Source organism: Dromiciops gliroides, chromosome 3, assembly GCF_019393635.1.
Source record: "Dromiciops gliroides isolate mDroGli1 chromosome 3, mDroGli1.pri, whole genome shotgun sequence".
Lineage (NCBI taxonomy): Eukaryota > Metazoa > Chordata > Mammalia > Microbiotheria > Microbiotheriidae > Dromiciops > Dromiciops gliroides.
Window position 1 is genome coordinate 529,434,290 of NC_057863.1, and position 23,693 is coordinate 529,457,982.

The following is a 23,693-nucleotide window of genomic DNA, read 5'->3' on the forward strand; positions in this document are numbered from 1 at the left end:
GGCTTGGACAAGCTCACCCGAAGGAACCTTTATTAATTTTAAATGAATAGGTATAGTATATGGAATATGTATGGTATGTAAGTGATTATGTATAGAAAAAATATGGCAACACTTTTAAAGATTACATGTGTGCTAATTTCAAATCAATATATACATATTATATACGGAAAATAGAGATATATTTTGGCCTGCTCATAACTATAAATGTCTATATGTGTATATATACATACAAGTCCTCCCAACTTCAGGACCAGTGCTCTATCCACTGCCTCCACCTAGCTGCCTCATCTCACCTCAGACACTAGCTGTCTGACCCAGGGTAAGTCACTTAACCTCAACTGATTTAAACATTTGGGGCCATCTCCAGTCGTCCTGATCTTGCCACTGGACCCAGATGGTTCTGGGGAAAAGAGTGAGGTTGGTGACTTTGCACAGCCCTTACTCACTTAAATCCAAGTCACTGCAAGTCATGACATCATGCCCTATGTCATGGTCCTCTTTCAGAACGAAGGACAAACAACAACAAAAAGTATATAAAATTATATGTACATATTATATGTGTGCATATAATGTATATTATAGCATATATGTATAGCACATGTTTGTACCACACACAAAGTATGTGTACATGCATGTGCACATACAATGTAGATGTACACACAGTATATGTTTGGTATAGTATGTATGCACATATATAACTATGAGCAAACCAAGATATATATGTATATACACACATATGTGTGTATAATATATAGCTTGTAATATGCATCTATTAATTTAAAATTAATACCACACACATTTAGAGACAGATATACAGTTATGAGCAAACCAAAAGCAGGCTTTGACATTTTTGGAATGGAAGTCCATTCATTGTTCAATATTAGTATTTAAATAGTGCTTTAAGTTCTGCCATACAGGTTACACATATTCTCTTATTAGCCCTCACAGTAAGCCTGGGAGTTGGTGCTATTATTATAACCCCCATTTTATAGATAAGGGAACTGAGGCAAACAGATTAAGTGACTTACCCAATTTCAAACAGCTAGTGTCTGAGGTAACATTTAAACTCAGGTCTTCTTGATTCAAAGTAATCAATCCATTGGCCCTAAAGAGATAGGGAATTGTGCTATAGGGTCTCAGCCCTAATGAAATTTATAATCTAGAAGGGAAATAAGAACACTGCCAATATATGTTATATCTAGATGCATGTGCCTAAATATATAGTATAAGGATATTAAGTGTTAAATAATAGGTGCAAAACAAAATAATCTATGAAGCCAAAGCATGGAAGGATTCTTGTAGGAGGAGGCATTTGTCTAGGGACTTAAAAATTTAGGAATTCATTATGGGAAGTAGAAGAGATAAAATGAAAAAAATTTTCCTCCAAGGGCAAAATTATTACATAAAGCATAGTGTTACATGGAGAGCTATAGTAGTTACTCCTTTACTTCTCCTACCCCCTTCTAACAAAGTCCATATTTTGAGAAGTATGTCTTATTGATTAGATATTTCATCCACCACTAAAGATTGAAACCCATCCCCACCTGTATAGTCAACCTACAAACTTCTTTTATAGTTTGTTCTTTCTTAAAAAAACACACCATATAATAAATCCAATATGTTTGTTTTAAAGCTGTCCTGCTTGTTTATGTCTCTCTCAGAACCTCCTTCTATTTTCTTCTGTGTTTTTGAAAATCTGGTTATCAAAGGATGTATTTAATATTTTAATATTTCTACTCTTCTGCATTTATTTATGAGGTTTTTCTGTTCTACTTCTATAGCTTATTAACAAGTACAAAGCATTTTCTTCACAACATCTCTGAGAGAGGTTGTGTATTAGCCCTATTTCGCAAATGAGGAAGATGAGGCACAGGATCAGGGAGCCAATAGATAGATGACTGAGACTGCATCAATGCCCTTTTCGGTATACCATAATGCTTCTCAAAGTTGCCCTGGCTTATCACCAAATCTCAGGAGTGTGGTAGAGGCTTGAACAAGCATCTATAAATTGGTCAAGGAAGCAAGGCAGGGAATTTTAACAAGTAGAAATGAGAAAGGAGCATATTTTAAAATGCTACCACCTAGCCCCCAAATGCCAACAAAATCCATGAGAGTCTGCTGGACTCCTTACTAGAATAATATGTGTTGTTTACATTCATAATTGAAAGAAAGTGATAAAATTTTAGTTAGAAGTTAGGGAAAGACTTCTGGGTCATGTGAACAGCAAAATGGAGGACCCCTACAATCTCTCAAACCTCTCCAAAACAGAAATTATGCACCAAAGAAAAAAGCAATTTCAGCTGTATCCATAGTCTAGATCACTCAGAATCTTTTTTTTTTTTTTTTGGCAGGGCAATGAGGGTTAAGTGACTTGCCCAGGGTCACACAGCTAGTTAAGTATCAAATGTCTGAGGCCTGATTTGAACTCAGGTCCTCCTGAATCCAGGGCCGGTGCTTTATCTACTGTGCCACCTAGCTGCCCCGATCACTCAGAATCTTAAAGAAAAAAGGTTTAAAAAACCCCTAAACTACGAACCAATGTTCACTGACCTTGATGTCTCTCAACACCCCTCTCCTACCCCCTGGCAGCAAGGTTGTAGTAGCAGACCTAAGGATATGACACAGACTTACAACAAAACCCACTCCTACACCCCCAGTCCCTCCTCCCTCTTTCCAGTGCTGTGGAAACCCTGGCTTCAGGTTGCAGAAAATTGCCCTGATCATACAGACAGCCAGCACAACTGCAGCCCTTTAGAAGCAAAAGCTTTTCAGGGGCCACAACTAGCACCAGTGTTGAAAAACTCTGAATTGCCAGTATCAGGCCAAAGAATTAAGGAATAGAGGGAATGAGACAGGACATCAGGATGGGACACCATGTGTATGGTGTCTGTGCTACACTTTGCTGAGTCTGAGAGAAAGAGCATATCATCTAGCTAGAACTAGTTCTAACCATCCCCAACTCAGGGCAGAGACCTATACTGGTGAACTATGAATTGCCCAGTGTGGGAGAAGGCTGAGATACTTTGAGAACCATCTTTCAAGGAAACCACAGTCAGAGGGGAGGGAGTCAGAAAATGAATTATAAGGGAAAAAAAGGGGGGGGAATGATGAAATTGTCAAAGATTTCAGGAAGGAGAAAATTCAAATGCCTTGTACATAAATGATAAATTAACAGGAAAAACAGTCATGACAGAAGGAAATAATGGCTTCCAGATCTAGTAAACAACTTGAGGCATCAATGAATAAACACAGCAAAACAAAGGAACATGATCCAACACTTGACTGAGACAGAGAACTTTGTAAAGTGGGAGGAGAATTAGAATCACAACACGTTGTTCCTGAGTGGTTCTTTTTTTGTTGTTTTGGTTTTGGTTTTGGTGAGGCAATTGGGGTTAAGTGACTTGCCCAGGGTCACACAGCTAGTAAGTGTTAAGTGTCTGAGGCCAGACTTGAACTCAGGTACTCCTGAATCCAGGGCCGGTGCTTTATCCACTGCACCATCTAGCTGCTCCATTCCTGAGTGGTTCAAAAGAGAAATGAGAGTTATGAGCAGAATTTGTAGCCTGCACAGCAAAAATCATGAACAGAACAGAAAAATGAAATCTGTGATGCCAAGTCTAACCAAATAATCAAAAGAGAAAATCATAGACTAAGAAGGCTAATACACATAAGTGAAGGATAGCCAAAAGAAGAGAAACAAAATAATAGTAATAATAATAATAATAATGTTAAAGAAAATATGCTCACTATGCAAATAAAATCTACTGATCTTTAAGACAATGCATAGGGACAACCTAAGGATCATGGGTCTCCAAGAAGAATATAGTAGGACAAAAAAACCCTTAACACCATAATAAAGGAAATAATAGAAGAAAATTTCTGAACACAAAAATGAAATTCTAATTGAAAGAATTCACAGATTGCTTACACACACACACGCACGCACGCACGCACGCACGCACGCACGCATGCATGTACGCATGTACCCCCCCCAAACCCCAAAGCTGCAAACTCCAATACATACTGGTTAAATTAAAAAATTCATTTTAGAAACAAGTTCTTCAAGATATCAGGAGAAAGACTGTAATATACAAAGGAATGGAAATTGAGATAATCCAAGACTATTCTGTACCCACTAGAAAACATTGGAGGGAATGGAATAATGTATTCCCAAGAACAATGGAACTCAGCATGCATCCCAGGGTGACCTACCCTGTAAATCTGAGCTGAACCCTACATGAAAAATGATGGATGTTCAATAATAAAGAGGTATCTGAAACATTTTTAGGAAGAAATCCCAAACTGAAGAGATTATTGGCTTTTTTGCTTCTCAAATACCCCAAACAACAGAAATGCAGGAGTAATAAATGGAGCAGACAATGATAGCAACAGTAATAGGGTGACAGCAGAGAGACCAGTAAGAGACTTCTTTCTACTTGTACACAAGAAATTAGGGGTGAAAGCAGAAATCTGATGGAGGTCACATTGACGAAGCAGACAGGGAGCATTATGGATGGAGTCTAGTTATAACCTGCCTAGAGGTGAATTAATGGGCTTTTGTGGAACTGCATTACAACACAAGAGGGTTCATAAAGGGAGAGGGAGTACAGGGGGATAGAGAGGAATGTGATTGTTCTAGGGTCAAATCAAGGACTAACAATGAAGGGAAGGTGACTCCTGTGATCTCAGAGAGAGCCTAAAGGGGAGTAGGTGAAGCTGGGGAAGGATTGAAAAAGGGGGAGGAAGGAAAAAGCCCTTACTTTGAGGTGGGAGGGGGTTCTCTTTATGAATGCTCCAGTGGGTGAAGCAAGAAAGTCTGTGAAGGGAGATGGATCCTAGGGGATTTAGTGCTTGATCTGTATACTCATCTTAGAGCAGGAGGTTGGGGTGGGGGTAGTTGGGACTCCTGGGGGAGTGGGAGAACATAGATGCAGAGAGGATATTTTGAGCCAAATGTGGAAAGAAAGGTAACCAAGGGAAGGTATAGATCAGTTATGGGCTGTGTAATCAGGGAGATCATGGGAGAGGGTGCCTTCCATGGGGCAGTGTCCTCTCTGACACCTAAAATTACTGGAATTGTTCTGGGAGTGAAGCACAATGGAAAAGGGGAATCTACATGGCTAGTTCTACAAGGCAGTGGCAGAAACCTCTCATAGGGGGGCAGCTAGGTGGTGCAGTGGATAAAGCATGGGCCCTGGATTCAGGAGGACTTGAGTTCAAATCCGATATCAGACACTTGACACTAACTGTGTAACCCTGGGCAAGTCACTTAACCCTTATTGCCCTGCAAAACAATGAAAAAGAAAAAAAAAGGAAACCTTTCATAGGGAGGAGAGCCCAGAATGGATATTGTAGAAGTCTGCATGAAGAATACAGAGAAAAGAGAGAAACTAGACAGTTATAGGCATCATGAATCGGAGAATGAAGGTCTAGAGAGTAGACAGAGTGGATAGGGAAATCCTTTTTAGGAAGGAATGCAAAAGAAATTTTAAAAACTAATGAACAGGACTCACTGGAGGGGATGAGAGGAAGGGAAATCTATTTGACTAACAAGAAAAAAAGAGAAGTATTTCTATAACTAGATAAAAGTTGGTGAAAATAAAGATTTCATTTTACCCATCCGACTTCACAGACTGCTAGTCCAGATTAAGAACTTTAGCTCTAAATGATAGTGTTATTTACCTCATCAAATTCTCCAAGAACATTTTGTCTGGATTTCCCTTTTCTATCTTTCTATTTTGTTTTTGTACTTTCTCTATATAACATGTATGGTAGCAGTGTGTCTGTGATCCTTTATGAGTAGTTGGAACCATGCACAGAGTTGGCCATCAATCAACCCAATACTCTACCTCACACTACTACATAATGCTGTGTGGTCCATCATATCCAGGAATAGGGGGATCATATCAGCGACTTGTCTATGTCCCTTTGTTTCCCCAAATTTGTTGTTACTTCAGTTAACTCCACTCATGATCCTAGTTGTGATTAAATAGTTTAATCAGATAAAAATGTAACAAAATTCAAAGCAAAAGGCATATATGTGTGTATGTATATATCTGCCAGTATGTGTATGTGTGTATTAGGACACACAATTCCATTCACATACTTGGTTCTACAAGGCAGGAAAAACTCCATACAAGTTGGCATCCAGTTCCCTCCAACTGCAGCTTTCCTAGCTTCAGTATGGAGCTCAAAAACATAAAATCAACATCTGATCATGAGTGATCAGATATAAGAGGCATAGGGAGACACAGTCTAAACCCACAGAAGATAAAGGGATTTGAAATCCAAAAATTCCCTCTCACTCTCAGAGTCTACCTGCCACCTCCTACCCTGTTAGCAGCCAGAAGTATTCTTTTCATTCTCAGTCATTGGTTTCACTTGCCTCTGTGTCTTGTCCTTCATTAGAAAGAGTTGATGCTTAAAAGTCACAAAGACCAGCACAGGATGAAGCCCATCAGTGGGGTGATCAGTATGCTGAATCTCTCAGATAACAATTCTTCTCATCTCTTTGCGTTCAAAATCCCATGTTCGTTTTTCTCACATCACCTCTGTCCTTTGCCCTTTCCATCAATAGCCCTATAGGGGAGCAACATACTGTTGTTACATATTTTATTTATCTCTGTGCCCATATTCTGCTTATTTGATTATAAACTTCTTAAGGGCAGAGACTATGTTTTTTTTAACCTTTGTATCCTTAGCATTTAGCATATTACCTTGTACATAATAAGCACTTAATATATTGAATGTCCAGACATTTTTCAAAGGAATGTGGTGTGACAACATCTTCAGAGGCTATTCCTTATACATAACATTCCCTTAATAATCTAATAAGAAAATGGGATCTGAGAATTAATCTAAATTCTTCTTGCTTCTGTTAATGCTTTATTATATAGCTCCTGAAGGTAACCAAATAAAATAAACAAATATTTATAAATCACCTCTTACCCACTGTTTAAAAAATATAATGTGGTAAATTCTTTTATCTAGTATGATAGGGGACTGGGATGTTCTCATTAATCAGATATTCTTGTTAATAGGTACCTAGCATGTATTTCAGGGCCCATTAAATTGTACCTGCTACATTTCATTTCAGCGTTTCTGGTTTTCATAACCATTTCTTATGATGTATTAGGATATATTTTTCTCTTAGACTTTTGTAACTGCAAATGCCACCTTTCCTCTGGGGAATGTAAGTGAATTGATAGTGCTTGCTATATGTATATGAACACAATTTATACATAACTATATGAATAATTTTGGCTTTTCTTCCCCTTGTTAGGATCTCTGTGTCTTACAGATTTATTCCCTTCCTCCCTAGTAGAATCTAAGTTAGCATTCATTATGTAGAATGCCAAAGGAAAATGTTTTAAGCACCTCCATCAGAGGCCTTTGAGCCTTATTTGAAAGAATAGCCCAAGATTGTCCTACTGGTACAAACTAGGCCAGTTAGATGCAGAACTCTTTGAGAAGACTCATGCATATATTAATTGGCTGTTATCCTATATACCTGTGTAATTTTAATTTCTTCTTGCTTTCATCCCCGAAATGAGTTTAGCGCATCGACTTGTTTTCTCAGTTATCACTTCATGGATAAGTGTTCACCTAGGGCCAATTTGTTTCATAGCACCTGGGATCATAGATAAGATCTTCCTTGTTAATTAACCTTGAGAAGCATCCCAATACCATATTCTTATCCTCCTCAACCAATTACTATGCTCAGAGATTTGGGGTTTTTTGTGTGTGTGTGTGAGGCAGGTGGGGTTAAGTGACTTGCCCAGGGTCACACAGCCAGTAAGTGTTAAGTGTCTGAGGCCAGATTTGAACTCAGGTCCTCCTGACTCCAGGGCCGGTGCTCTATCCACTGTGCCACCTAGCTGCCCCTGTGCTCAGAGATTTGAAAATATAGAACTGAAAGCATAGGTCTTAGATAAAACTTAACAAATCCTCAGTTTGGAACCCCTGAGGAGGGACTATCCCTAACATGTTATTAATGGCAGGTTTCCAGTACAGAAAAGGAAATTTAGTATGCCATCCTTGAGGAAACTGTCACATGATCACTCTAATCTGAACACAGCTTTGGAGTACTACAGCACCTCTTAATTTGACCTAGCATGCTATAATAAATATCCTTTAATAAATCCTATTTGGATGGCTGTCTTATGTGAGTTTTTCAATTTTCCCTTTCCCTGGTACAGGAACTGAATTACTACATAATCATGCATTTGGAAAGGCCTTTGCTGCCAAATGTAGGGATTTGAATGAGTAGGAAAAATTGATCAAGTCTCTTCATTTCAAAGATCCTTTAACTCAAAGAGAGCCCAAATTCAAATTTCTGTAGTGATTGGCTCTAATTCACCACATGTGTCACATATGATTTACCAATTTTCAAAGAGCCAAAGTATGATATATGCTTACAAAGAACAATACAAACTACGTAATTATTTAATGTTTCACTAACAATATGAAAGGTACTTCAGGATTGGTGATAATCATACAATGCACATCAGCTATCATTGCTAGATTGTGATTCCTTCCCTCCTATTTTTGCATTTATTTCATGTATATCACAGCACTTTTTCACACAATAGATGCATTGTGTATGGATTTTGAATGAATGATTATGTATTTGTTCTATTTATTTATTTATTATTTTTTTTGGTGAGGCAATTGGGGCTAAGTGACTTGTCCAGGGTCACACAGCTAGTAAGTGTTAAGTGTCTGAGGCCGGATTTGAACTCAGGTCCTCCTGAATCTAGGGCCGGTGCTCCATCCACTGTACCACCTAGCTGCCCCTAAAGGACATCTAGATTTTTTTTTTCATGGCAATGAGGGTAAAGTGATTTGACCAGGATCACAGAGCTGGTAAGTGTCAAGTGCCTAAGGCTGGATTTGAACTCAGGTACTCCTGAATCCAAGGCTGGTGCTTTATCTACTGTGCTACCTAGCTACCCCTATATATTTGAATGAATGAATGAATGAATGATATTGATATAGTGGAAATACCAGTTAATTGAGAATTCCGGATGATAGAATATGGTATAAACACTTTTGTTTTTGTTTTTGTTTTTGGAGGGCAATGAGGGTTAAGTGACTTGCCCAGGGTCACACAGTTAAGTGTCAAGTGTCTGAGGCTGGATTTGAACTCAGGTCCTCCTGAATCCAAGGCCAGTGCTTTATCCACTGCGCCACCTAGCTGCCCCGGTATAAACACTTTTAATGCATTTATTTTAATTTGTCCTAAAGTCATCTCTTTCTCTCTTTTTTGGGGGGTGGGGCTCTGAGGGTTAAGTGACTTGTCCAAGGTCACACAACTAGTAAGTGTCAAGTGTCTGAGGCTGGATTTGAACTCAGGTCCTCCTGAATCTAGGACCGATGCTTTATCCACTGTGCCAACTAGCTGCCCCCTAAAGTCACCTCTTTTACAAGATGAGATGCTTTCCCCACTACTTCAGTTATTCTGGGATTTGATAACAATCCCATGTTCATCTTGATGAAAGTAAAATATTGTCTTCTCTATGCAAGTCACAGAAAATTCTCCTGCTCTCTTTGCTGGAAGCAAGATTTTCAGTCATCTCTCATTCTTACTAGTAATTCTTGGTCTGTATCTTTCAGGTTTTTATAGACTTCAGGCATGCTACTTATTAGCTTTATGACCTTGGACAAATCACTTCTATTTGAGCTTAATTATATCATTTGTAAAATGATGAGTTGGATTAAATAGTTAAGGCTATTTCTGGCTCTAACATTCTATAATATCCTCTGGTGTGGGGACCAATTTTTAATTGGGGAGTGTTAGCTAAGCGGCTTGCCACAATATTTGGGGCAAGGAAGGAGACCGGCAGCCTCCCTCAAAACAGAACAGGATTTATTTTAACAAGAACGAACTTAAAAAAAAAAAAAACAACCCACCACAAACAGGATCAGTAGGATCAAGGGAAAGGACATAAAATGGGGAAAGGGAAATTATACAACCTGAAAAAATACCACCACCCAGGAATCAGCTGAGAATACACAGCAGTGCTCCTGTCGTCTTCCAGCTTCCAGCTAGAATGGCGAATTCTCCTCCCCCTCCCCAGGAAACCCCAGCAGCGCCCAACCAATTGGCTGGCTGCTCTGACAGTCACAAGACTGTCCTCACTAGGCTTCCAATCGTTATAATTTTGCCAGGCTCATGTAGGCATCGGCGAGTGGTGATGAGGTATGGTGCCAGCGCCATGGCGACGGCTACAACCAATAGGTGGAGCACCGTGAGGTTTGTGGAGCCCCAGAGGCCAGTGTGTGTGCCGAGGTTTTTTTTTTCAATTCTAGCCAAAAGATGGGGTCATAAAAACTTCAAATAACAATTAATTCTTTACACTGGTAAGCCTAAATGCTTCCAAGATATAGAAACCTAGTCTCTTTAGTTTATTGATGCTCCATATCCCCTTAATAATTTACTTGTATATCTCTGGAACTTTTCCAACTCCAGCATATTTTTGTTAAGGTACGATGATCACAGTGGCCCACAGTATCCCATGTGTGGAGCCATCAAAGTTTTATAAACAGGTATTTTATGCTTTCTGTTTTGTTTCCAAAATCCATCCTGAAGATGCCCAGATTTTATAAGTTGTACCATCTTTGAAAACTTGGCTAGCACTAAGCTAAAGACTTTGAAAAAAATTTTAAAGTAATATAGCAAATTGAATTTTTTTTACTAGACTCAATGTGTGTATAATTATATATATACACACATATAATATAAATATAGAGTATACACACATATGTGTGTTTGTTTAAATATAAATATTTAGTAGGCACCTAGGTGGTGCAGTGAATAAAGTGCTAGATGTTCCCTCAGGAAGATCTGAATTCAAACTAGCCTCAGACATTTACTAGCTGTGTGACTCTAGATAAGTCACTCAACCTCTCTCAGCCCCAGTTTCCTCATTTATAAAATTGCTATGATAGTGTCTATGTCACAGGGTTGTTGTGAAGATCAAATGAAGTAACATAAGTAAACTGCTTTGCAAACCTGAAAATACTATATAAAGATATATTATTCTAAGTTTATGCCATAGAAGTTCTTCAGTGAACTTCAGATCAACAATCCATTTAGGGTAACAATAGCTTGCGTTTATGTCGTGCTTCAAGGTTTGTAAAGTGTTATAGAAATATTACATCATTTTATCCTCACAGCACCCTTGAGAGGTAGGAGCTATTATTATCCCCATTTTACATCTAAGGAAACTGAGGGAGGCAGTGGCCGAGTGACTTGCCCAGTGTCATAGGGCTAGTAACCATTCTCCTGATCACCCAAGCTTGAAATGTAGGTGTCATCTTTGACTCTTCACTCCCTCTCACCCCTCCCCTAAATATCTAGTCTCTTGCCAGGGCCCAGCAACTCTAACTTCCATATATATTCTCTTCTATCCTCTGATGCCACTGCCACCTTGGTACAGACCCTCATCATCTCACCCCCACACTACTACAATGGCCTGCTGGTTAGTCTCCTGCCTCAATCTCTCCCCACTCTTGTCTATCCTATACTCAATTATCAAAAGCACCAGTCTGACCATGTTGCCCCTTGGCCTCCTAGTCAGTAAACTCTAGTGCCTCCCTATTAGCTTTAGAATCAAATTTAAATCTTCTAGTTGGTCTTAAAGCCCACCATAATCTGACCCCCTCCCATCTTTCCAGTCTACTACTTTACAGCCCTCTATGATCTGGCAACATGGTGTTTTTTGATATTCTATACCATTCCAGCTCTCAACTCTGCATTTTCTTTTCTTTTTACTTTTTTTTCTTTAAATTACAATTTTATTTTAATATAATTTGTTTCCTTTTAATCCTATTCACTTAAAAAGATTTGTTTTCCTGAGAAAGCATTTCAGACTAGCAAAGGGGTCCAAAAAATAGTAAAAGGTCAAGAATCTCCTTAGTTATGTAAGTACAACAGTCTTTTCCACATTTCCATCTAATGTTGAGATGTTTGTTTGTTTGTTTGTTTTTGTGGGGCAGTAGGGGTTAAGTGACTTGCCCAGGGTCACACAGCTAATAAGTGTCAAGTGTCTGAGGCTGGATTTGAACTCAGGTACTCCTGAAACCAGGGCCAGTGTTTTATCCACTGCACCACCTAGCCGCCCCAAATGTTGAGATGTTAATAGACTCTTGCTCAATAGTCTGAACATTCTAAGGAAATCTCAACTCTGCATTTTCACAACAGCTGTCCCCATGCCTGGAATTCTCTCCCTCCTCAGTTCAGCCTTCTGACCTCCCTGACTTTTTTCTAGTGTCCGGTAAAATCTCACCTTCCACAAAAAGCCTTTCTGGTACTATTTAATGCTAGTGCCTTTCCCTGACACCTCCCATTTATCTTGTATATGTATAAATATACATATGCACATATATGTGTATACATATGTATGTATGTTTTGTACATAGTCATTTGCAGTTATTTTGTCTTCCCTGTTAGAAAGTAAGCTTTTTGAGGGAAAGGCTACTTTTTGCATCCTCAGTGCTTAGCACAATGGCTGGCTCACAGTAGGCATTTAGTACATTTACCATGTACTTTTAGGTTTATAAAGTGCTTTCTATTACAGCAACTCTTTGAGGTAAGGAGTGTTAATATAATTATTGCCACCCTATCCTGCTGAGGCTGAGGCTCACTGAGGTAAGGTGATACTTATCTATTCACAGAGCAAGTTTTGAAATTCTGGTTTCCTGACTGCAAGCCCAGTCCTATTTCTACTACAGCATGTAGCTTTCTGCCACCAACTTAACTTTGCCACTGGAAATTCTCCTGTTTTTCATAACTCCAATTCTATTTTAGTGCTTCTATCAAAGATGTATTTGGGACTCACAGGACTATGTTTCTGGGACATCTTTAAAGCTCTGTCTTCAGTGGCCTTCTCTTGTGGCAGTAGCAAGAGGATGTGCTGTCATTTGGCCAAGGAATAAACTCTACTCCATGGTAGATTTCAGGCTTGCTGGATTGAAGCATAGCTTATTTGTGAAAAAGAAGTGGCAGCTAATAGACTTGCACTCAGTAGGCTTTCCCCTTCTCACTTCTTCAGCTCAGTCTCATATGGTGCCTTCCTTTTTGCTACACTTCACCAAACTATTTATGATAGTATAGTATTATTCTGCTTTTTTAACCAATATTATTAAATTCCAGTTTTACTTGTGAAAGACAATAGTGTAATATTTGACAAACTAGCCAATGAGAGAATCCAGACCACGGAATCTACCTGCCATTTCTGACTTAAAGAAAGTGGCTGAAAAATCTCACCTCTCTGATGTGTTTCCTTATCTGGAACAACTGAAACCTCCACGTCTATTAACTACGCTTTCATGTGGGATTTACTTTAGCAAAATACATAACACAGGCTAACAAAATTGGAATCTGAATTGAAGTCCTTAGAACCACATACTCCTCGGGCCAAGGGTCACAGGATCACGGATTTAAAACTGGAAGGGGCAGCAGAGGTCCAACCTCCCTCATTTTACAGAAGAGGAAGCTGAGGCTCAGAGAAGTCAAGTGACTTGTCTGAGTTCTTAAGGGGAGAGACCCATCGTTTGAATGTAAGTGCTCTGACTCTAAATTCATCATCTTTCCTATAAACCACAAGGAAACTGCCTGATTGCCCTACCAGGTAATCCAAAGCAGAACATGGGGTTCTTCAGAACATGCTGCAACATGCAGCCTCCTTCGGCATCTTCATGTCTTAGGCAAAATTTTTAAATGCCTGCCCTCCTGTCCCTTTCTCTCTCCCTCTCCCTACTCCTTTGAAATATCTCCTCTGTTTTTGTTTGCTGGAAGCCAACACATGGACCTTGACTTGCTCGCCAGACATAAACTAAGGCATGGAAAACAAAATTTCTACCACTAGAAAGAGGTACATTTATTTAAAATACTTTTTAAAAAAAATGTCACTGTGTGTTGTGCTGTAGGAGGCTGTTCATCTTATCTACCCCATGTCTTTGCTCTGCATGGGTTTACCCATAAGAAGAAAGGGTCATCATCTTGTGACATCCTTTTCTCTGACAACCGTACAAAATTGTGATATGTCACTCCATTACTTGTTACTCAGTGAAGGGTTTAATAATCTTTGGCATTAGGCCAAATGTTAATCAATTTGAATAGAGAAAAATAATGAGTTCTTACTATGAGAGCAGAGATTGTTTCATGCTTTGTATTTCTATCTTTATTGCCCAGCACAGTACCTGGCACATATGTTTAACAAATGCTTATTGATTAATTGATTATTAAAACAATACACCATGATACACATTACTGGGGTTTCAAAGGCATGCTGTAGCTTACCTTGCAATAATCCCAGGTATTTAGAGCTGGAAGAAATCATCTTGTTCAATAGTTTTATTTCACAGATGAGAAAAACAAAGCCTAAAGGGCAAGGTCTAATTGGTTGCTAAAATTAATTTTGTTAAAAATGACAGTAAAGAGGGGCAGCTAGATGGTGCAGTGGATAGAGCACCGGCCCAGGATTCTGGAGTACCTGAGTTCAAATCTGGCCTCAGACACTTAACACTTACTAGCTGTGTGACCCTGAGCAAGTCACTTAGCCCCAATTGCCTTACTAAAAAAAAAAAAATGATAGTAAAGAAAGAGCTATCTTTCATCTTGACTCATAAAGACACAAAACACTATTGTCACAACACTTAACAGTGATGACAAAGGGTTCTTATCTGTTGCCAGCAGCTTGCCTTTCTACACTGGGATGACACCATCATGGTTCTGTGGCTGACGCTGTAGTCCATCAAGGAAAGCAATGGTCACCCAAATATGTGGTCTGACAAAATGGAATTTAAATTAGGTTGATACAGTTAGAGCTAGAGGAACCTTAGATGTTATCCCAAAGGTTCTTAACTTGGGGTTTGTGAACTAAAAATTTTTAATAGTTGTTTCAAAATAATTGGTTTCTTTTGTAACCCCATGTATTTTATGCATTTTAAAAACATTCAGTCCATCAGATTGCCAAAGGGGTCCATGACACACACATACAGATTAAGAATCTTTTTTTTTTTTTTTTTTTTTTTGCAGGGCAATGAGGTTTAAGTGACTTGCCCAGGGTCACACAGCTAGTAAGAGTCAAGTGTCTGAGGCTGGATTTGAACTCAGGTACTCCTGAATCCAGGGCTGGTGCTTTATCCATTGCGCCACCTAGCTGCCCCACTTTTTCCTTTTTCTTGGAAAAAGAAGTATACAGTAAATCATACATCTAGTAGTTCTGGTTTTTCCTTGGATAAATGCACTAATTGAAGACATTATTCTCTGCTGCCTCTGCCTCTGCAAAAAAGCTTTTTCTCTTTTATTGTTCTGGGTGGGATCTGGATGGTTTCAAAGGTAAAGAGATGAGAATAGAACAGTTCAGGAATATTCAGTGAAATGTTTCTTATTTTTACATAGCTGATGCAGTCGTAAATTCTTTCACTGTCATCCAGAGGATAGAATATTTTTGTTATCAACTCATCTCCTAAAGTTGACAGTATCTCAATAATATTAGATCTAGTCTATTTGCCACTGATACTTTCAAGGTAAAAAAACCATAATTAAAAAAAGTAATCCTTTTATTCAGTTGTAAAGAACTAACGATCCAGAAAAACATTTTAATCTTTTTAAATGTTTAATTTCACATTTTTCCTAGTAGTGAACACTTTGGAAACAAAGTATTTTGCAAACTGTGCTGAATGTCAATCTGTAGCAATAAAGCTCAGGCACCAAATTACAGGTAAGAAGTGATTAATTCATTGAATCTACACAATAATAATACCACCATCAAAAATAATATCTGACATTTGTTGGGCACTACCAGGTTTGCAAAGCTTTTTATGTAAATTAGATAGTGGGGTTCAAATTAGAAGTAGATACCATGAGCATGATCATCCCATTTGGTAGGTGGAGTTGCAGAGAGGTTAAGTGATTTGTCCACGGTCACACAGTCCTTAAATATCAGAGACGGGATTTGAAACCAGGTACTTTTGTTTCCAAATCCCGCATTCTTTCCACTAGAACATGGCAAATCTCTTCTCCAGGATATCAATATTTATTCCCTCTTCCATTCCTTGAAATTAAACATGTTTTACATTCTCAGGCTATTCTGAGTTAATCAGAGAAGATAAGATGAGACAAAGATCATGAATCTTTAATTCTTTAACCGAATCTTGAGCAAACCACTTTTGAATTTAAAAGTAATTTATTCAACCTTTTGTTTAACTGAAAATGCTTGTGCCTCAGAGAAATTTATCACCAATTTCCTCTCTACTTACCCCATGAGACTATGAGTATTTTGGCCACAGCAACTCTCAAAAACCATCTAAGTTATAGAGGAGTTGAAATCCATAGCAGTAGAAGGTATTGTTAATAGAGCGAACTACAGACCATTGAAATATCAGTGGCTTAAGTTTGTGTACTCAAACAGAATATGCTATCTCCACATCCTTAATCCTTATGAGAAACCCCATTTAAGAATTTCTGGGACTCAGTGTTGGAGAAGTGTCAAAGGTCTTTATTTATACATTCGCTTGAGAATGGGCCAGCTCCCTAAAGGAAATGGCCGCATTCGTGGGATTCGGGAGCCCTTTTATTTCTTAACCCAGCTAGCCCCTCCCTTCTTCCTCAGTTACAATCTTTGCGCCAAGACACTGGCACCAAATGCAAGCAGTATAGTCAAAGGGGCAGCCCTCTAAACTCCTCCCCCACGTGACCAGCCTTGGGTTTCGCTCATCATGTGATCCTTATTGCTGGGGAGGGAGGAGGAAAGGAGCCATCAGTAAGCACCCTTCTTCCAGCTGAAATTCACCTCCCAGACATTAATTGTTCCCCAGACAACTTCAATCAGCTTTTGAGTGGGGCCCATCTTTTCCCACAACCCTTAAGTCTTTTCCTAAAGAGTGGATTTCAATTTACCTATGTTTCCTTAAATTGAGAAATCACCCTTAGTATAGAAAGTACTGAATCACAAAATATAGAAGAAAAAAATGTCATTGCTTTTATTGAAGATTTGCTGTATCTCTTTTTATTCTCTGCTACTGCTTCCAAATGAGAAACAGGTCTCTCTTGGTCTCTCTCTCTCTCTCTCTCTCTCTCTCTCTCTCTCTCTCTCTCTCTCTCTCTCTCTCTCTGACGGATTTGAAAAAATGCCTCTGGATTCACATACTAAAGATTATGAATCAAAACAAGCAAAAGGAAACTTGTGGTTATTACAAGATAGCATCTTCCTTCTCATGGGACTAGACCAAAACAAAGGATTTACTTTGCTTGCTCTGAGTAAATAAAAGGAAGGATGGATTCCAAAAGAATAGATAAAAGTAGACTCATTAAAGGGAAAAACCTTTTAGAAAGTATCAAGGTAGCTGTAATATATGTTCCATTTGTATCTTACACTGTATGCTTTACAAAGCATGTTATTCAAGTCACATGAAACTTCATGTAAACTCCTTGAGAAGAAGGATTGTATATTTTTTTGGTTTTTTTATCCCAAGCGTCTACCACAATGCCTAGGCCCACATTGTAGGCATTTAATAAATACTTGTTCATTCACTGATTGGTGAAAATATTTGTGTCTCTTAGAGACAGAACTCAAAGGTCATTTGTTACCCAGTTTGCATTTTCATTCAGAATATTTACAAATCGATTAAATCAAAGACAGCTTTGGGTGTTTTGGGGATCTAGGCATTAACATTAAAACCCACATATCTTTAATTTTAGGACAAACATTTATTTATTTATTTAGAAAGGGTTTTTTGTTTGTTTCTCTTTTTTTGGGTAAATTTTTAAAATTTGTTTTGGACAAATACAAAAAGAGAAAAGAAAAAATATTGCCATGTACATAGCAGAACATAAGAGATGATTCAATATAAAACAATAAATTTCCATTTCAAGAAAACCTATATAATAATGCTGCATATTATTTTCAAAGTTGCCCAACTTTTCTTTGTTTCCTTGTTGGTTTTCTTTTGTTCTCTGTTGTATACTTTTTAATGTTATTGTCCCCCCAAACCCCCGAAGGCTACAATTAAGTGTGAATATATATATACATAAACACACACAGATATCTATAAAATATGCATATATACACTCATACACATATATGTAAGACTGTACCATACTAATTTCCACCTGTCATCTGTTTCTCTGAGGGTGATAGATCTTCCTCCATAAGTCCAAGTCTTTCCATGTTTTTCAAGGCAAGCAACTCATCATTTCCTTCTCCACAGCAATATTCCAAAACAACACATCCTATCTGAGAGATTGTCTATGAAAGTTTTCCCCCTGAAATTTCTGTATTCCTTCTTTTCTTGGCTACATAGATTTTATATATACCAGAAAACTTTATTTAAAAATCATTGAAATTATTCATTTTATACTTCAACAATGCTTTTACCTTATGATATAGTTTAAGGTCTGATACTACTGAATCTGCTTCTTTTACATCTTTTTTCCTGGTTTCTTTGAAGTTCCTGACCTTTTATTCTTCCAAATGAACTTTGTTATTATTTTTTCTAACTTAGTAATTTTTTAGTAATTCAATTGGGATGACATTGAATCAGTAGATTAGTTAGGTAAAATTGTCATTTTTATTTATTTATTTATTTGGTGAGACAATTAGGGTTAAGTGACTTGCCCAGGGTCACACAGCCAGTAAGTGTCAAGTGTCTGAGGCCAGATTTGAACTCAGGTCCTCCTGACTCCAGGGCTGGTGCTCTATCCACTGTGCCACCTAGCTGCCCCAAAATTGTCATTTTTTATTATATTGTCTTTACCTACCCATGAACAATAAATAGTACTTCAATTATTTGGATCTGAGTTTATTTGTTTAAAAAGTGTTTTGTGTTTATTTTCATGTAGTTCCTGTGTCTGTTTTGGCAGGTGTACTCTCAAGTATTTTATACTGTGTGGTTATTTTAAGTGGTCTAAAACAATAATGAATACTTTTTCTGGCACAGTGTGGTTTACCTATTTTTCTCATTTAATAAAATCTATTTTAACTTTAGCTTTGAGATCATGATTATTCTCCCTGCATTTTTACATAATAAATTCTACCCCTGATCTTTATTTTATATTTGTGTATTATTCATTTTTATAATGTTTCCTGATAGCAACATATTGTTGAATTCAAATTTTTAATCTGCTAAGCATTTCTGTTTTATGGATAAATTCATCCCATTCATGTTCTAAGCTATAATTACTTATTGTGTATTTACTGCTTTCCTATTTTTCCTCATTATCCTTCTCACCCTATTTACCCTATCCCTCTTCATTCCTCTATCTTATTTCTACATGATACCTTGCTTTCCTATCCCTTAACCTACCCACTCCTCCAAGAGTCCCTCCCTTATACTCTCCCCTTTCCTATGCCCTTGCCCTCTTGTTACTTTCTGAATTTAGAAGACTTTTGGAAGATTTTTCTATTTTTTCATTTTTTTTTGTTTTGTTTTATGATTTCTTGGTGTCTGCCTAATTCTGGTTTTCAAGGAATTATTTTCTTCCTTACATTTTTGGTTCTCTATTTCAAGTTAGTTGATTTTATTTTCATAATTTTCTTGTATTGCTCATATTTTTTTCTATTTTTTCCTCTATTTCTCTTAGTTGTTTTTTAAGTGCTTCTAGGAACTCTTTTTTGTGCTTGGGACCATTTGATGTTTCTCATTGAAAAAGGAGTGCCTTTTTAAGCTCCATTATCTTTCTCTGAATATGAACCTAGATCTTCTCTATCCCCATAATATTGATCTGTGGTTAGGTTCTTTCTCCTTTGCTTACTCATTTATTTATTGTTTTATTTTGTTCTTAGCAGTTATTTTCTGAGGTCTGTCTCAGGGCCCAACCTTAGGCTCTCCTCTTCACTCCTAAAGCCACATTGTCCAGCAAATGATCTTGTTCCCTGCAGTCCCTCTTACAGCTGTTCTCTCTGCCCTGGAACTGAAACCAGGGGTCTTATTGACTTTTCGATGTTCTACTGGCTAATCTCCAACATTGGTTTGAATAGATTTTGTGCCTTCTATGCAACTTTGACTGCAAGCTCCCTTTCTTAGAGGTAAGAACTTTGTTCCTTCTCTATTGTCTTATTACAGATGGATGAGGCACAAATTCAAAATTTCTGCCTCTTAAAAGTTTTCCTGACTTCAAACAAGTGCTTCAGATCAAGTCCTGCCTGCTCCAGGAAGGCTTCCCTGATTTCCTCAGGTGCTAATGCCTTTTTCTCAGACTCTCTTCACTCTACTCTGCATTATATCCTATTTGTATGTAGTTGTTTACAAGTTGTCCTCATGTTAGAATGTGAAGTCCTTGAGGCAAAGACCATATTTTTACCTTCCTCTATATCCCCAGGGCTGACCCATATTAGGTACTTCATAAATGCTTGTTGACTTGATTTCCCTGCTCCCTGACCTGTTTAGGAAGGGTAGTAGTCTGACTCAAATTTTAGGTGCTCTAAATCATAAGCTCTTTGAATGTAGGGACTCTATATACCCAATGCAACCATACCATATATTACATTATTGGGCTATCACTGTGTGTATTCTGAGAGGCACCACGTTGAATTGATGAGCTTTAGATTTGAGATCTAGAATTCCTTGGTTCAAATCTTATCTCTGCTACTTTCTACTGATGTAATCTTAAGGAAGTCACTTTTTCTTCTCTGAACCTCTGTTTCTTCATCTTTAAAAGGGGGATATTAATGATTATACTATCTACCTCACAAGGTTGCTATGAGGAAGGCAGATTATGACTTTTAAAGGCCTATGTAAATATGAATTTTTAGCCAGCTATGATGATGATAATAACATCTCTTGCTCTGGCTTTGTTATATAATCATAGGCCCATACTTTAAAAGTGTCACATATTAATAACAGGTAACATGTATAACACTTTAAGGTTTGCAAAGGACTTTACATATATTCTCATTTGGTGCTATTATTATCTTCATTTTACAGATAGAGAAATTGAGGCTGAAAGAGGTTAAGGGACTTGTCCAAGATCCCCCAGCTAATAAGTATCTGAGGCAGGTTTCAGACTCAGGTCCTCCTGACTTGAAGTCCAACACTCTATACATATACCACCTTGCTGCTGCATGTGATTAAGTCATTTTCAAAGGTATGAATGAAGACACACATTGAAGATATTCCTGTCACATCAGTTAACTACATGGGAGAGGGTGTACCATGGCACATGACAAAACTCAGGTCTTAAAAACAACTTAAATTTAACATATGACATTAGATCTTTCAACATCCCTTTGAAATAGGTAGGACAAGTGTTAGAAACTGAAGCTTAGAGGGGTTAAGTGACTTGCTCAACCATTACATAGGTGATATGTATCAGAGACAGGATTTGAATCCAGGTCTTTCTGACTACAGGTTCATCACACTATCTACTATAATGACTAATAGGTAGCAAAAACAAGACCTCCTTCTTACTCCAAATCCAGTATTTCTTCCATAGGTTTATACTAGCAGGCTATTTAGTTCTAGATCAACAGTGTTCCAACTAACTTCTGGAGATGACTTTGCAGAAGTTGACACTCTATTATTCATATACAGTATTTCTAAATGGAGTCCACGGTTTCTCAAACCTTCCCACCATCAAATTTTTGGCCCCCTCTGCTGACTGAGTTCTATTCTCTCCACTTCCAGTTCTAAGTGTACTATGGACCTAACTCCTCTTCTAGTGTCCAAAGGTTATTGGTGAACATTCATATTTTCTAACCCAGACTCAGACCCATCATGTTGGTCATCTTTATGCTTAGATGCTCCTTTTTATATCCTCTATGTGGCATGCCAGCTCCCACCTGGGGACCCTGGCCCCTCTCCAGCCATCTTCACATTATGTCATTGCATCCATATTGTTTCCCCTAACCCTTTTCCAATTATTTTTCTAACACCAGTAATTACATCAATGCAACCATTACTTGAAAGGATGTGTTGATGATTCAGTTAATTGATAAGCATTTATTAAGTGCTTACTGTATATCAGGCAAGGAAAAAATGTCCCTGTTATCAAGGAGTATGCATTCTAATAGGGAAGACAAATATAAAAATAACTAGGTACATACAAGATATATAGAGAGTAGATCAGAGGTAATCTTGGAGGCAAAAGCCCTAGCATTCCCTGTCTCTGGGGGACAGGGAAAAGCAGATTTGAGCTGAATGTTGAAGGAAGCTAGGGAAACTAAGTGGGAGAGGTGAAAAAGGAGAGAGAGAATTCCAGGAATGTGGGATACACAGTTGTCCTATGATTCCAGTCACCATCCCAGTGACTTCCCTGACCAAAAGTCCTTTCTGGGCACTTGCCCCACATATATGTTGTTTCCCCCTTGTAGAATGTCTTGCTTGCTTGTATTTGTATCCCTAATACTTAGCAAATGGTATTTGACAGGCAGATATTTGAGGTAGCTAGGTGGTTCAGTGGGTAGAATTTTGAGCCAGAAGTCAAGGAAGACCTGAGCTTAAATATGACTTTAGATACTAGCTGTGTGAGCCTGGGTAAGTCACTTAACCTCTGTTTACCTTAATCCACTGGATAAGGGAAATGGCAAACCTCTCCAGTATCATTGTTAAGAAAATCCCATGGACAGTATGGCCCATAGGGTTATGAAGAGTGACACACGACTGAAAAAACTGAATAATGACAAAACCGATACATAGTAGATACTTAACAAATTAGTTTTCCTTCCTTCGTTTATATTTGGCTTTCCATTTTAACCACACAGCATTCTAGATAACAAAATAGTCTTATACCTTTCAAAATGTATGGAGACCGAGACGCATGCTCTTCACCATAAAGTACATTTATCTTTAGCCCTTCTTTGACACTACCATATATCTAGTACCTTATCTGAAATGAGCCATTGTTTCTGTCCAAAGGGTTAGGGATATGAATGTGAACTAACTCTTGTGGTAAAAGTGGTCTGATTCCAACCCTGAATGGTTTTTGTCCTGAAAGAAGAAAATGCAAAAAATTGTCCTATCTGGGTGGGTATATGTTATGTCCCATGATTAATCACATTCCTACTAGACACAGATGGAGCTAATAGGTATAGTTCTTTTTTTCTGGAGCATGCAAGACCAGTCACAAAAAGTAAGAAAGGAAGAAATTGCCTTGTGAATTACATGCAGGTAAAGTTTTAGAACTAGGAGTGAGAGGAACAATGTGGAAAAATTGAAAGAATGTTGGACCTGGAGTCAGGAAGTTAGAATACTTTCTCAGACTCTGACTAGCTCTATGTCCCTGGGCATATCCTTTCACTTACATCAATCTCAGTTTCCTCATCTGTATAATGAGGATAATAATAACCACAGCACCAACTTCACAGGACTTTTGTGAAGATAATGAGATGATGAATGTAAAACTGTTTACAAACTTTAAAGAAATATGTGAATGTTGTTGTTGTTCAGTTGTTTCTGTTGTGTCCGACTCTTTATGAGAGATACTGAAATGGTTTACTATTTCCTTCTCCAGCTCATTTTACAGATGAAGAACTGAGGTAAACAGGGTTAAGTGACTTGCCCAGAATCACAAAGCCAGTAATTATCTGAGGTTGGATTTAAACTCAGGTCTTCCTGACTCCAGGCCTGGTGCTTTATGTACTCCACCACCTAGCATCCCATATATGAATGTTAATTATAATAATAATTATTATTAGGACCCTAGAAGGATGTCTGTCTAGTTCCTCCACTTTATCCCACAGAAGAGA

The 23,693-nt window shown here is 38.0% G+C and overlaps 1 protein-coding gene across 1 annotated transcript in view; it reads right to left on the bottom strand.

Annotated features, from left to right (window-relative positions):
* Positions 1 to 12,865: 12,865 nt before the first annotated feature.
* POGLUT3 (protein O-glucosyltransferase 3) overlaps positions 12,866 to 23,693 on the bottom strand; it is a 43,908-nt gene continuing 33,080 nt past the window's right edge. The window contains 2 exon segments of the mRNA XM_043993681.1: positions 12,866 to 12,984; positions 22,738 to 22,935. Coding sequence (XP_043849616.1) covers positions 12,866 to 12,984; positions 22,738 to 22,935 — 317 coding nt within the window.